Source organism: Arvicola amphibius, chromosome 6 (genome assembly GCF_903992535.2).
Source record: "Arvicola amphibius chromosome 6, mArvAmp1.2, whole genome shotgun sequence".
Classification (NCBI taxonomy): domain Eukaryota; kingdom Metazoa; phylum Chordata; class Mammalia; order Rodentia; family Cricetidae; genus Arvicola; species Arvicola amphibius.
Window position 1 is genome coordinate 11,367,712 of NC_052052.2, and position 15,990 is coordinate 11,383,701.

General features: G+C 54.0%; 1 protein-coding gene across 1 annotated transcript; it reads right to left on the minus strand.

The window, feature by feature from the left end:
• Window positions 1–322: 322 nt before the first annotated feature.
• Fam131c (family with sequence similarity 131 member C) lies at window positions 323–15,597 on the minus strand. The gene is made up of 7 exons (XM_038333567.1): window positions 15,470–15,597; window positions 6,039–6,157; window positions 4,912–4,947; window positions 4,570–4,663; window positions 2,043–2,225; window positions 1,731–1,841; window positions 323–1,179 (listed from the first exon to the last, which is right to left on the minus strand). Exons 1-7 carry the CDS (start codon window positions 15,489–15,491, stop codon window positions 914–916), a joined length of 831 nt encoding a protein of 276 aa, XP_038189495.1. The 5' UTR covers window positions 15,492–15,597; the 3' UTR covers window positions 323–913.
• Window positions 15,598–15,990: the final 393 nt, after the last annotated feature.

The window sequence follows — 15,990 nt, forward strand, 5'->3', positions numbered from 1 at the left end:
ATCACAGGCTGGGCCCGGGGCTCTTCGATCTTCACATCTCAGCAAGGAGATAGAGGGAAATGAGGGTCCCTACCAGGTCATATGATTCTTGGCCTCACCTCTAACAGGACCTTGGGGATGAGCTCTCCAGACTTGATCTCCCTGGCTGTGGTTCAACTGGCAAAGTGGGGTCTCTGGGAGTGGTTCTTTGGGGACAAGAAGATGCTCTAGACCTCCTCCTTTGAAGCCTCTCAGGTATTTGTGTGTTGGAGGGAGGAGTTCTCCCTAAACCCTACAGACCCTCATCCAGGGCTCAGGAACACGCTTTCCCTGGGATACCAGGTCAAGTTCATCCAGGATGAGCACACTACTTTAATGTCACCAGAGAACCCTGTGGGAGATGAAGGGGGTAAGGGGAGATGTGGGTTCTCTTGGCTTGGGAGCACGGATCACGGAGGAACCAGGTAAGAGGGGGAGGAACAGATAGACCCTCTGGAGACGTTAGAGAGGCAAGGAATGGCTTGACCAGAAGAAACTGGACCACCTTCCATGGGACAGATGAGAGGCAAGGGGATGAGCCCAAGTCAAGGCTGGCTTCCCAGGCCCCTCCAAATGACTCTCTGACTCTCCCAACCTTTTCCCGGTGTTCTCCTAGGGGCCTGACTGCCAGTCTCCTGGGGCCAGTTGCCCTGGTGTCTGCTCAAGAGTCTGGGAGCGGGCTGAAGGCAGGGGCCCTGGAGGGGCCAAGCCCACAAAGCAGGGGGCTCCCTCCCACTGTTGAGGGCAGGTCCATGGAGGCACTGAGTGGTCTCCACAAGAACGACAGCAACCATCCCTGCCACACTCCACCCTTTTTGTCCCAAGGAGTCAAGAGATGTTCGGTGCCAGCAGACGGTGCATTGAGCTCCCAGCGAAGTGTGGAGTGCAGCTCGCCTCAGTTGTAGAATACCTCATCCTCGTCTTCCGAGAGAGAGCCACTGTCCACGGAGGGCAGGGAGCCATGCACGTGGTGGGCCCCGCCACCGTCAGGCCCCTGAGCCCCAGGCAGCCTCTGTCGGTGTTGGTGGGTGGGGCTAGCAGGCTCCTCCTCCAGAGAGGGCCAGCCGTCGTCGAGAGTGAGACCAGGGGAGCAGGCTAGGAGACTGTCGTCTTGTGAAGGGCCACTCAGGAGGCTGTCCTGAAGGTAGATGCTCTCCAGGTCTAGAATACCAAAAAGAGGGTACAGAAGAGAGATGGAATCCCGCATCCTGCATCCTACCTCCCTGGGCGTGGGAGGCCAAGCAAGGGGTGGGAGACCTGTACATCACTGCTAAGCTGTGTGACCCCAGGCAGGTCTTCGAATCTCTCTGAGCTCAGCTGTCTCCCCATGACAGGGAGCAGAGTAGCCAAGAACAGGAAGTGATGAGCAGTGTGACAATGGGTGCTTCTTCTGGTCCTCTGTGCCCTCCCCTCCTGGCCATAGGGAGAATCAAGTGCGCTAAGTCAATGCACACTTCACCAGGACCCAGGTTTGGGAAAGCAGTACCCACAATGCACCTAGTGCCAACTCAAGCCAACCGCAGCCAGGCTTTCCTTTTGGCTTGGGGCACTCCCTGGGAACGTGTAGACCAGGGCTGCCGCTCCCAGGTTACTGAGGAGGAAGCTAAGCCATGGAGAAAAGGGGATAGGGAGAGGAAGGAGCCCACCTGGGCGACCCAGGCATCGCCCTCAGTGCTCTTCCGCCCACCCTGCCTTGGTACACCCGGCTGTACCTTGGACCTGGAAGGCACCCTGGGTACTGTCCTCTGGCTGCAGTTCTTCGTCATCCAGGGAGGACCAGGCACTCAGAGTGGCCTCCGTGATAGCAAACTGCTCAGCAACACCTGGCGGGCAGCAAGATCGGGCTCGGTGAACCCATGGGTGGGAAGGGGGCACTCTATGCCTACACGGGCCTCCCTCTCTACCCAGGTGAGGAAGGATGCCACCTAGCGCCCTCCCCATCCGCCATCCCGTGCTCAAACCCAGCTTCACTCCAGCAGACCCCGCCCACCTATGGCCTCCCTCCCTGCACCTGCCCAGCTCACCCGCAGCAAAGCGGGCCTCCCGCAGCTCGTCAGGTAGACAGCAGTAATGCTCCTCCTCTCCTGGGGACAGCTCCCAGCCTGACTGCTGGACGCTCCAGCCTTTCCACTCGATGAGGTGGGCCACTCGGCCACGAGCCATGGCTGTGGGCTTTGTGATGTGGTCCTTGATGCTTTGTACCACCCCTGCGAGGAGGTCAGGGATGGCTATCGGGTTACCAGGTCAGCATAAACCCCATTTCAGGCCATCCCATGCTCTGTACCCCAACCACCCCTGATCTCTAAGCCTGTGCCTGTCAGTTTCCTGTAACCATAATCAGGGGGAGCTTTGCCTCACAAGCCCCACACCCTGCCCTGTGCCCTCCCCAGCCTTGGCCCTACTTCACCTACATGTCTCACCCATTTGTATGTCCGCCCCCCACCAACCTTTCCAATGTCTTATTGAATTTGAATCAGGTTTCCAAACCAGCCACTCCTTAGACTAGCTGTGACCTCCAGTTCCTCTGGGACCCAGCACCCTCCACTCATGAACTGACAGTTCTGAGGGAGCTTCCTGGCTGTGGGACAATGGTCTTTTATCCTGTCACTTGTATTATTTTTAATAAAATGCTGATAGATCAGTAGTCAGGAAGGAAGTATAGGCGTGGCGACCAGGCAGGAAGTAGAGGCGGGGCAATGAGAACAGGTGAATTCTGGGAGAGGAAAGTTCAGTCTGCAGTCATGACCCAGCCTCAGAGGAAGCAAGATGTGACTGCCTCACCAAAAAATATACGAAGCCACATGGCTAACTCAGACAAGAATTATGAGATAATGCAAGTGATAAGAATTAGTTAATAAGAAGCCTGAGCTAATGGGCCAATCAGTTTATAACTAATGCAGACCTCTGTGTGATTCTTTGGGACTTAACAGCTGCAGGACTAGGTAGGACAGAAACCTCTGTCAACACTTCCCTGTGCTCCCAGCTCTGTGGAGTTAGACTCTGGGGTGAAGCACTCAGGGTATGCTCCCTGGAGGAAGTGGCCTGCAATTGGGTTCGGAAGGTCTGGGGTGGTGAGAAAGAAAGGAGCCAGGCTGTTCCACAGGTGAGACAGGGTTGATGGCACAGAAGAGCTGGCATAACACCAGTACAATCAAAGGTGACGCCCAGGGACAAGAGGCTGATAGCCCCCACAGGGACCAGACTGTGGCTGGAGAGTCAAGGTGACAGCCCTGTGTTGTCTACACAACAGTGGAGAGCCCCAGCCAGACATGGGACCAGGGGGGAGGGAAGTTTGGTATGTTATTTGGAAATAGCATCCTAATTGAAAGATTAAAGCTCAAGGGTGGAGATGGAAGGTAGGGGACAATTCAGGGCCATTGCAGGGACCCAGCAAGAGGCAGGCCAGGGCTAGACAGAAGGAGAAGGGCTTGGGGAGTGTAGGACCTGACCGGCTGAGTGTAGAAGGTAATGGAGAGGAGGAGGCAGGAACTGCTCATCATTGCTAATGCAACCAGGGACATATCTGGGCATCCCCAGGGTCCCTAAAGCCAGGCAGACACAAGGCCCCCGGGGAATGCGAGTTCCAGGACAGATGAGAAGTCCACAGAAACAAGGGACCAGGGGCATGGGAACGATGGAGATGAGAAGGAAGGGGAGACCTGCACCCCCAATGGGGTGCTGGGTAGGGGCGTTCTCTGGAGAGATGGTGTGTTTCTCAGATGCTTGGGCACAGGGCGAATTGGGTGGCAGGTGTGGCAGGTGGAGGGAGCTGCAGAGACAGGGGTGGAGGGAGGTGGCTGGGTCCTGTGGGAACCTGGAAGGATTGTGATGGGAGCCTGCAGTGTGAGGAGAAGCTGTAGGAGGCGCTGGTGGGCCAAGCGGCCTGGTTGTTGGCCGAGAGCCGTCTGCAGCCAAGTACAACCGCGTGGGTCTTCCACCCCTCCACCCCACTTGCGTGCCGTTCTCCTAGCCACCTTGGCGTGCTGCTCCTGGCTTGTTCCCACGCCTGCTTCAGAAAAACTATCACAGCTTTGGTGCGGCCTCATGCCCTCAAGGCGACACAGTCCTCCTCACGGACAACTGAGGACTGAAGTCCAGACCCGTGGTCTTCAAGTGCCATTGATCCTCAGGTGACCCTGCTGCAGGGCTCCCAGTGGGTCGAGGCAGGGAGAGAGCCACAGCTATAACCAAGTCTCCACTGAGCAAAACCCTCAGCCTCCCCAGCTGCCTTCACACCCCAGAGGCCAGCCCAAGAGCAATTCGCCGGGGGCACAGGCCCCACCTCAGGCTCTGCTTCTAGGGAACGAGATCCAAGGTGACGTGGGAGACCACGCAGTCAGACACCCAAAAGCTGCACCTCCCTCCTCCCTCTGAGGCACCCCCAGGGCCTGAAAAACCCAGCAAGCCAACTCCTGAGAGAGGAACCCAGCCTGAAATCTGGCAATTAGAAAATATTAACCCAGCATGACTGTGACCCATTGCCTTCCCTCAGCATACATCTGGGGAGGAGCCTACAATCTCTAAGGGCTGGAGGGGACTCTGGGGACCTACCCACAAGGGATGAGGTGGCCAGGGCAGTCACACTGTAGCTGCTGGGGCAGGCTCTAGAGTCGGATAGATAGCCATTGGTGGTTTGGAAGCACCTCTGTAGAAAAAGAAGGAGTAGGTGGGAAGGGCAGTCAGCCAGAGGACATTGTCCCCCTGCCCTCTGCAGACCACTGTTACCACCCACTCATCCTTAGGTGGCAGCCAGGGACCAGGCAGAGAAAGACAGGGAGATCCCATCCATCCCCTGGGCTGGCAGGACTGTGGGCCTGGGGTGGGCCCAGCAGAGGAAGCAGGGACAATGGTGTCAGCTGGGCTGGCTGGACTTCGGGGAGCAAGCACACTTACCTGCCACGGATCCCAACAGAAATCCATCTGCTTGTCCTGAAGCAAGAGGAGAAAGGGGACTAGTCAGGACTGGGGACGCTGTGACATGGCTAAGGCCTGAAGACCCTGCAGGGTAGGGTGGCTCCACCTGAGAAATCAAGGTCTGCCTGCTGTCCCGTAGCACTCAAAGAAGTGGGACACAGTGGCCTGTTCCTGCCTAGACCAGAGTATACTTTCATTATTTCCTGACAACTGGAGCCTAGAGAGTTCAAAAACCAATGACCTAGCTGGTATGGTGGCTCATACCTCTATTCCCAGCACCAGGGAAGCAGAGGCAGGAGGATCTCTGTGAGTTCCAGGACAGCCAGCACAACATAGTGAAACCCTTTCTCAAAAAATGGAAAAATATCAAGAACAAAAAAAATCAAATAATCATAATAATAACATTAATGATGAAACAAAAAAAATTAAAAACCAGCATCTTAAGGCTATAGAGATGGCTCAGTAGTTGAGAGTATGTGTTATTTTTCCATAGGACATGGGTTCAGTTCCCAGCACCCACAAGGCAGTTCACAACCATCTGTACCTCTAGTCCCAGGAGATCCACTGCCCTCTTCTGGCATCCACAGGTACTGCACACAAGTGTTGACTATAGACACATGAAGTCAAACACTTATACATGTAAATGAAAAATAAATAAATCTTAAAACAAACAAAATAACCTGGTAGGTTCAAGCCACATCCCTGGGCAAGTATGGAAAGTATGAACTAGGACCCCTCGCTACACCTTCCTGATCTATGTGGAGGACCCCCCCCCCGCTTTTGCTCTTGAGTATCTGTTGCCAGGTGCTAAGCAGTCTGGACTGGCAGCAGAACCTACTGTCTGCAAGACTTGAGTTAATTTGGGCAGGAAGACCTTTGGGGTGGGATTGTGCTGTTTTAAATAAGTCTGGCCCCATTCCTGATGCCCAGCCCAAGGCAGACCCTCATCCAGCTGAATGCTAAGCCCTTGATGCCCCTAATGCTCAGGGAGAAACTAGGGTTGGCAAGGAAGAAAGGAACTGAGAATGGCTTCTGCTTGCCTTAGGGACATAAAAGAGCAGCTGGAGCCAGGGCAGGCAGAGGGAGGGTGAGGAACGGCCAGTTACCTTGCCAGCATCATGGTCCGGAACAACAGCAGGCAGATGCTGGCTGGAGGTCAGATCCTGATTCAGGAGGTCTGTGCCCTGGGGCCTGGGGCAGTCTTTGTGGGCACTTGTGAGCAGATCTGGAAATAAAGATGGCAGGAGAAATTTAGGAAAAAAAAAACCTACTTAGTCATAGTAATAAGGTAGTAATAGAAATGAGAAGTTTGGACCAAAAAGGAGGAGTCAAGCTATCCCTCTTTTATGTGTAAAGAAACTAGACAGCTGGGTGGTGGCGGTGCACATCTTTAATCCTAGCATTTGGGAGGCAGAGGCAGGTGGATCTCTGTGAGTATGAAGCCAGCCTGGTCTACAGAGCAAGTTTCAGGACAGTCAGGCTACACAGAGAGATCCTGTCTCAAAAAACCAAGACTTCATCTCTAAGTTAATAATTGAAGTCAACGGTTAAGTGTAAAGCTTCTGATTCCTCCTTTTCTTCTTCCTCCATCTTTGAGACAGAGGCTTTCTATGTAGGCCAGGTTATCTTTGAACTTCCTGCCCCAGCCTGCCAAGCAGCTGGCACTTACAGGTCTGTGCCAATGTGCCGCTATTGTAATTATTTTTACTTTATAACTTTTTGAGACAGGGTCTAATCATGTAGCCCTGGCTTCCTATGTAGACCAGACTGGCCTCAAACTCACAGAGACCCTCCTGCCTCTGCCTCCTGAATTCATCACCACTACCAGCCCAGCCCTCAGGAGGCAGAGGCAGGAGGATCTCTGTGAGTTTGAGGTCAGTTTGGTCTACAGAGCTAGTTCCAGGACAGCAAGGGCTACACAGAGAAACCCTGTTACAATGCTTGGCTATAAAGAAAAAAAATTAGTGTTTTTTTACTCTTTTGTAATAGCACTTAGATTAATATACAAACACATGCTACAACTATACAAAGATGTTTTCTTTTTACTTTGAGACTAGGCGTTGTATGTGTGTGTGTGTGTGAGAGAGAGAGAGAGAGAAAGAGCATGTGTGTATTGTGTGAGAGAGTGAGAGAGAACGTGTGTGTCTGTGTGTGCGTGTGCGCGTGCGCGCGCGCGTGCGCATGGGTGTAGGCTAGAGGACAACCTTGGGTGATGTTCTTCAGACACTACTACTTATCTATTTATTTATGTACGCATTTATTTGTTTATTTATTTATCTATCTATTTTTGAGGCAAGGGCTCTCATTAGACTGGAAATTTCCATGTAGGCCTGGCCAACTGGCCAGGATCCTCTGTGCCCAACGCTGGCACTGCACATGCAGGCTACCATGCCTGGCTTCCTAATGTGGATTTGGGAATGAAATGTAGTCAGGTCCCCAACTGAATGATCTCCCTAGCCCCCAACTTCATCCATCTGATGGGCCACAGCAGCCCCAGCTCCTGCCGCAAGGCCCAGAACACAGCAGGATCTCATTAGGGGCTTCACAAAGGAGAAAAGCGAGGGGTTCCGCCATCAACATGACAAGGTTCTGTCAAATACCGGGTTTCTGTCTCCAGCCACACTCCACTCCAGACCCCAAAAGGTCAGGGCAGAACGGGGTCCCAACAGAGGAAGTGCCACAGAACCCCCACCACAGGCACAGCCAGCCCAGCTGGAGGGAGTACAAGCCTGCGTTCAAGGTGAAAGTTTCCAGCCAAATTACTTTCCGAAAGAGGCCAGAGGATCTGGGACCTGCCCCAAGGCTGGAACGCATGGGCCAAGGCAGGGAGCCTGGAACCAGGCTGTCTGGACGTCATAGGAGAGGAAGGCAAGGTGATAGTCAATGTCCTCTCCTGCCCCAAAGTGACCCAGACATAAGAGGGCAGGGCACAGAAGACAGCGTGGGTTCTGAGAATGAGGGCTGAACCATGAGTTTGGACTCACACAGTCCCCAGCACAGCCTGCTGCGTTCCGATCCGCTGTGTGACCCCCAAGTTAGTTGTTGCTTTTCTCTGTGCTCCAATACCCCCATCTCCACAAAGGAGGGACTCAATGGCGGGATAGGGGCCACATCCTTCAATGGCATGTAAGCCATTCATCAGGTTTGGTTTTAATTTATTCGCTGCTTACATGGTTATCCATTTATCTGAATGATCTCCAGCTGGAGATCAAAAACCGAGGCCTGATGCATGCTGGGAAGCATTCTCCCACTGAACTACATTTATATCCTCAGTCGTCTTTTCACCGGGTCTATTTAAAAAAATAACAAAATAAGTATTGAATAGAATAGAATGGAGATCATCAGGACCAGAGGCAGCCTGAGATTCATTCAGTCTTATGTCATGGAGCGTGCGTGTGTGTGTGTGTGTGTGTGTGTGTGTGTGTGTGTGTGTGTGTGTGTGTCTGTGTGTATGAGAATTCACACAGGTGAGAATTTTCTAGATATACACACTGGGTCAAAATGCAAAATATTTATTTCTTCCTACAGGTCTGCCTTAGTTACTTTTCTATCGCGATGCTGAGATACCACAACTAAGACAACTTGACAGGCAGATATGGTACTGTAACCATGGCTGAGAGCTTACATCCTGATCCACGAGCACAAAGCAGAGAGAGAGCTAACTGGGAAAGCAGGGACTTTTGAGACATCAAAGCCCATCCCAGTGACACACCTCCTCCAACAAGGCCACGCCTCCCAATCCTTCCCAAACAGTTCCACTAACTAGGGACCAAGGGTTCAAATATATGGGGGCCATGCTCATTCACCACAGGGTCCAAAAATATCCGTTTGAAAGCTCGACCAGCAAGATCTCTGTGGTTTAAAGGTGCCTGCTGCCAAGTCCACTGATCTGGGTTCCATCCCTGGGAGTCATGGGTGACAGGAGAGACCTGACTCCCAGTTGGTCTAAGACCATCATACATGTAATGTCATATGCACACTGCCACACACAAACACATAACAAACAAGCACACATAAAAACAAAAAAAACCTTAGGGGCTGGAGAAATAGCCTAGTATTGAAGAGCACTGGCTGCTGTCCCAGAGGACCTGGGTTGATTCCCAGCACACACATGACAATTCACAACTATCTCTAACTCCATTTCCCGTGGATCTCATGTCCTTCCCTGGCCTCTATAGGCACTAGAAATATACACGATGCAGGCAAAACACATATGAAATAATTTTTTTCAAATTAATTTTTTTTTTTTTTAGTTTGAAAGCTGTGACTAGGCATGGTGACACATGCTTGTGATCCCAGCACTGGAGGCTGAGGCAGGAGGATTGGGAGTTGGAAGCCAGTCTGAAATATATGGTATGTTCCAAATCAGTCTAGAATACACAGCAACACACCGAGCATGTACACACACACCATAGACACACCACACACGCATACCACATACACACACAGAGACACACCACACATGCATACGCACTATAGACATACGCACACCATACACACATACCATGCACACACACCATACACATACACACCCCACACACACACACACACACACACACACCAAACAACAAAAAGTTAAGAGACACTTTGAGTGTTCTGGAATTCTGCATGTTGTGCAAAGCCAGAGTCTGTCTAGCTACAGGGTGGTGCTGGGTTCCTGGTCGGATGCTGGGATGCTTCTGGACTCCCTGGGCACCCCTGAAGCCCTGAGCCTTCCAGCTGCAGTGATAAGGGAGTGACAAGGATGAGAAGGGGAGCCCATGACAGCAGTGACACCAGATATTTGCTGGGGTGGTGGTGGGGCTGATAGCCCCTGACTCCCATCCCATTTGGGACTCAGATGCCCCTACCAAAGTCTCCTCCCCCTGAAGACTTTGGTCCCATGATGTCATGGGCTGGTTGCCATAGAGCAACCCAGGATGAAATCACAGGCCGCTCTTAGCCCAGCAGGGACCTGGCCGCATCATGGCTTTGGTGACTGGAAAAACACACTGCCATGCAGGGTGGGGCAGAGGAAAGCCCAGAGGACCTCTAATGCCTGCCTGCTTTCTTGGGTGCCTCTCCCAAGGGAGTCGTGTGGTGACACCCCCTCTCGTTCACAGTGTACACCCTACTCCTTTCCCCGGAAAGTCTGAGGCCCTTTCTTGAACCTGCTCCCTCTCTCACCTTCTCAGGCTACAGGAGGGACAGTCTTCTTGTTGCCATGGCAACCTGAAGACCATTTTGATCCTTCCAGGAAAGGGGCATCATTAAGAGATTCCCCTCCATCCCTCTGCTTGGCAGAGATGTTTCCTGCCTTTTCTACCAAAGCTCCCCAATGAGAACGTCAGCTTAACCACCCAGACAGTTCTCCATAATGTCTAACCTAAGCTCTTCGCACTGTGGCACTCCCACTACCAGCCTGGGTGAACCTGCTTCCCCCTCACCCCAGACTCCTCTCATTTGCTTCAGAGCTGGCCGGAGCTTACAGCTACTCATTAGGGCCCCGTGTCCCAGCCCATTAGTCACTGTGGTTGCCACCTGCACCCGGAGTGTTTCTTAGGAGCGAGAAAATGAGCCTGCAGCCGCTTGGGAGGGGACCGCGCAGATGGAATGAAGAGGGCTCTTTCCCAGCAGCACTGAGAAGGCAAACAACAAGTGAGCAGCAGCCTGGGCGCAAAGCCCCTGGTGCCGCCTGCCTGGAAGCCAGCCTCCCCAAAGAGGCTCCAGGCACCTGTGGCCAAAGGATGCACCAGGTGGTCCCTCCCACGGTGGTATATCAGCTGCCCTTGGAGCTGTACAGAAGCAGCGTTGAGCTTAATTCTCTGGGCCACAGCCATGTGTTCCCCGTGTATACTTCACTTCTCATCCGTGAGTGCGGAGGGCTACCGCAGGAGGCTACCGCTGTGTCGGGACTCTCTCTGAGGAGCTGCTCGTTCTATCCCACAATTTGTCTTTCTAGACAGTGGGACTCCTGTGTCCTGTTCCTGGGCTGGTGTTTGCCCTGGGGACCCTCTGAACCCTACAAAGGGGACCAAAGACCAAGTCACTGGCGACTCTGCCTGGTGAGTCCCTGCCAGGAGGGCAGGCCCTTGGCAGAGGCCCATTCTCCAATGTCTTCCAGAACCACCTGGGCCAGGATGGTCCGGTAACCCTCTGGTTGGCTGAGCTCAGAGGGATCCCTTTCCATCCCCAACCAAGGGCTTTCACTCACCCCAGCTCCTTCTCATTCACTCTGCCCTCCTGGGGCCCAGTCTACTCCAGTTGCACCAATGCCAGGCACACTGCCAGGTTGGCCTGAGCTGACGAGATGACTCTCTTGGGGGAGAAGCCTGGCCTGCGAGGATACACTGCCTGTTTATTAAGCGTGCGCTCCGGGTCAGGCACCATGGTGATTCCTCACCTAGGATTTTGCTTTGAACCCTGAAAAGTGGGTAGCAACGTGCCCACCTGACAGATGAGAAAATTAAGCCTCGGAGAGTCTGCATGGCATATCCAAGGCACCAGGTAGTGAGTGGCAAGGACGAGGTGCAGACCTAGGAGTAGTATGGGTAGTGCAATCATTGTTTTCTGTGGTCTCTCTCTGTGTGTGTGTTCACTTCTTTTAACACAAAACTGTGTCCCTCCCCTCAGACTGAACTATGTTGATTCTTTCCTAATTCTCCCACAGAGCTCACTGCAATGCTGCTCCCAGCAGGAGCTCTGGCAGGGCCCCCGCAGGACCTCAGCCTTCTAGACATAATCAGACATTTGATTCTTCAGAAGAAAATCCTCAGTGGCCCATATCTCCTCACATAAGAACCAATACGCTGGACACTAGAGACCCCCAGGGTAGGCAGGGAGGCTGGCTGAATAGCTGGAGGAGAGGCCTGTGATGGGAGGGGTAGACAGAGAAGCTGTGGAGCCAGGAGGCATAGGTGGGCACAGAGGGACCCTGAGATAGAGAGGGGTAGATACTGACGCCCTGTGTGTCCCACACTGTCTGCCCCTGACGGTGCCAAGAAACCTAACCAGACATGAGGCCTCTGAGCCATCCCAGAAATTGGTTCTGGACTTCTGGCCATATGCCAACAGCTTTGGGGGAGAGCAAGGAGTCTGAAAAAAATCAAAGGGCAGGGGCTCCTTGCTCAGCACTGGGGCCCATAGACCTGAGTCATAGACGTGAGTCTGCCTCTCTGTGCTGCCAGGTGGGTGACCTGAGTGAGGTCTCGCTCCACTCTGAACCCACTTCCCTCCCAGGTTCAAGGAGAACTAACTGGGTCAGGAGAGCCAAGACCTGGCTCAGCGTGGCTCAGGATAAGCATCCAAAGAGTGGCAGCTTAAAAAAAGATGAACCAGCCAGGCTGGTGGTGGCGCACGCCTTTAATCCCAGCATTTGGGAGGCAGAGGGAGGCGGACCTCTGTGAGTTCCTGGCCAGCCTGGTCTACCAAGAGAGTTTCAAGACAGCCAGGACTGTTACACAGAGAAACACTGTCTTGAAAAACAAAACAAAAAAACCAGATGAACCAGAGACTCGGATTGTAGCTGAGCTGGTGAAGTGCTGGCCTAGCATGCATGAAATCCTGGGTTCAGTCCCTTAGCGTCACATGCATGATGCATGGTGGTTCAGCCTATAATCCTAGCACCTAGGAGGTAGAGGCAAGAAGGATCAGGAGTTCAAGGTCATCCTTAGTAACAGCAAGTCCAAGGTTAGCCTGGGCTACTGGAGATCCTATCTAAACAAACAAACAAAAAGACAAACAGGGCAGATGTGGTAGCTCAAACACAAAACTCTAGCTTTTGGGAGCTGGAAGCAGGAAGATGACCTTGAGTTCAATGCCAGCCAAGACTACAGAATAAGAGCCTGTCTCAAAGATAAAGTAACCAGGACAGGCTCCAAAAAGCTACAGAGAAACCCTGTCTCGAACAACCAAAATAAATAAAAAGTAAACAAAAGTTGAAGAAATAGAGATAGACAAGGAATACAAAGTAGCTCTGAGATACAGTGTGTGCGGCCAGTATCCCCCTGCCCTCAACACAAATGCCTGGCACCTACTGCTTCCTCGGAGGCAGGAGGGGTCCCCTATCCCACCATGGTCAGGAGCAATTGTCTGCAGCAAAGCTGATACACGAGCTCCACTCGAGAAATGGTTATTGAGTGTTGACAGTGACTGGACCGTGGGGAGGGGTCTTTGCACTGAGACCCTCTCCCGCCCAATCCTATGCTCCCACCTTAATACGATTCCCACTCAACTTGAAACCACACAGTTGGGGACAGTGGAGCAGGGACTGCAGGCTGGAGACTCCTGATCCCCCAGCCCAGTGGCAGAAGCTAATTGCTGGGTGGGGTGGATCTCTCAGGTGTAGCCTGGACCTGGAGTAGGGGGAACTGGGTAGCCCCAGTTGGTTGCAGGCTCCAGGCTCTGTGAGACATCAAAGTTCAAGACCCATGACCTCACTTCAGGCTCTGAACACAGCCCATGCAAACCCTTGGCAAGCGAGGACAGTGGTCAACAACTGGTCCAGGTGTGCAGAGGTAGGGACTCAGGAGCCCAGCGAAACCTGAGGTGATATCACCACAAGGCGGAGGGTGCTGAGGCTGAGGCTGAGGACCTGCCCCTGGAGTGAGAGACTCTCCAGCCCTGCCTTTATTGTTTCTTGGTTTGTGGTCCTGGGAAACTCACTCTGTAGACCAGGATGACCTCGAACTCACAGAGATCCCCCTGCCTCTGCCTCCCGAGTGCTGGGATTAAAAGCAGCGTGCGCTACCACCACCCAGCTCATACTTCTCACTTCTAAGTTGCTGGAGTGCATGTTGAGACTGTCAGCCTCTGTCCTTTCAGGATGGGGAGAGGGTTAGAAAATGCAGCCTGATCTGGGGGTGGCACTCAGGAGGCGAGAGGAAAGGTCGGAGAGTCTCTCAGTCAGTATGACCTCAACTGCCCTGGCAGAGGAGTCGTGGAGGGAGCGTGGGAGATGGAGGACCTGGGTCAGCCTCACAGTGTGACCTTGGCAGGCATCCCCGCTGTCTAGTCTCTATCCTGTACTCTGTGGACCCTGGGCTCACCAGACAGTGCACTCAGGGCTGGGACCCCACAGCTGCGAGCCAAGGGATGGAGAAAGAACCTAGTCACTAAGGAAATATCCAGATACCTAACTCCTGGAACTGCCTCCATGGATGACTACCCAGAGTCTCGAGGGTTTCTGGGAATGGCTCAGACTCTGAGACCTTGGAGCCAGACCTTTCCTAACTCTCTGCTTGCTTCACAGGCCAGGTGCATACTGAGCTCCTTGGGTCTCATAGGACCACAGTGACTGACACCCAGTAGGTAGCCCTGTGACCATCAATCACCTTGAACCAACTTCATACAGGACCCCACTGCTGACACCTACCAGGGACACCCTGAGTCACTTCCCTGAATACTCTTCCTTGAACTCGGAGCAGAACTCCCTCAGAGTCCAGAGGATGGATTTTTCGTCATTCCCCAGACCAAGATCCCCTCTAGGGCCTGCCCAGCCCCACTCCAAGGCCAGCTGATCCTTCTCTGCCTGAAGTGGCCAGTGGAATCTTCAAAGACCTTGGGTAAGGAACCCTGGTCTCTAGGTTCTTATTCCCAGCCCAACCCTGCTCCCACTGGAAGGTAAAAGTCCTAAGGGGGGTAGGGCCAATGACCCAACCTTTTTTTTGGGGGGCGGGTTGTTTTGACACAAGGTCTTAGGGGTATAGCCCAGATTGGCCACGAACTGTCTATGCTGTGGATGCCTTGAACTCTTGATCTTACACCTCCTGAGTGCTGAGATTACAGGCATGCTCTGACACCTCCCAAACTCTTTTCTAAAATATTACTCCGAAGACAGGTATGCCCATCCCCCAGCCTCCATGAAAGACCCTAGGCCCCCCATTCACAGTCAGGTGCCCCACCCCTTCCAGATGAGGGAAAGTCACTCCCATTCCCTGGAATCACCTTGGGGGTGACCAAGGTGCCAGGTCAGAGACAAAGGCCCAGGGGTTACTGGGAATGTCAGCTGTCCTCTGTCCTCTCCTATCCCCTGAGCGGGGATGGGGGTGGGGATGGAGTTAGGGATGAGGGTGGGGTAAAGCTAACCCCGATAACCTGTTCATCCCTGCTGACTCCTTCCTGCCAGGGGGTTTCTAGGATTGAAGAACGAGGCACCGGGAGGGAAAAGGGACCCCGGGCTAGGAAGGCCTGCGTCTTGGGGAGCAGGAGCGAGGTCTGCCTGTCTTCCTGGAGCTTAGTGACCCATAAGAGGACCAGAAAGAACCGGAAGCCATCCTCCCCTCCCAGGTACACTGCGGGAGGCGTGTGGCTGCAGAAGAAAGCATGGCACCGGGACCTTGCTCCATGCCACCTGCCGGGTGCCAAGTGGGGCGTGGGGTACCGAGACCTCCGCCGGCTCTGCAAGCTGCCCGCTCTCCTCCCGAGCCCTGTCCCAATGGAGCACCGCGTCCCTGGGGTGCGGCTGGTCCGTGAAGGGCGGACACCCACCCTAGGCCTCCCCCGGGCCGCGCGCTGGTGCCCCCGCCCCTCGCCGCGTCCCGGGCCGCCGGGTCCTCACCTCGCGACACGCAGGATCCCATCACCGGGCGGCGGGGCCGGGCCACTGCGCCCGGGGTGCGGCGGGCGGCCGCGCGCTCATGTCTCCGTGAGCCGGGGCTGCTCGGCTCGGCCTCCGCTCGCGCCTGGGTCGTCGTCCCGGCTGCCGCGTCCCGATCGCCTAGCGCCGCGCCCGCAGCTGCCAGGACCGGGCGACGCCGCGGCGGGCGGGGGAGACCCAGGGAGCGCAGAGGGCGGAGGGCGGTGCTGGAGTGCGTCCCGCCCCCTCCGAGCCCGTACACCTGTTGTCGCAGCCCGGGTAACCTGGACTCAACCCTGTGAGAAAAGACTTTGAGCCTCAGTTCTGAGTAGCACCTGCTGTTTGGAGTTCAAGGTCAGGGTAGGGGGCTGGGAGGGGGGTATTCTGCAAGGAGGAGTCTCATCCCAGTGAGCACACTGAGAAGGGTCAAGACTTTATTTAGTGTGTGTGTGTGTGTGTGTGTGTGTGTGTGTGTGTGTGTGTGTGTGCATGTGTGTGCGTGC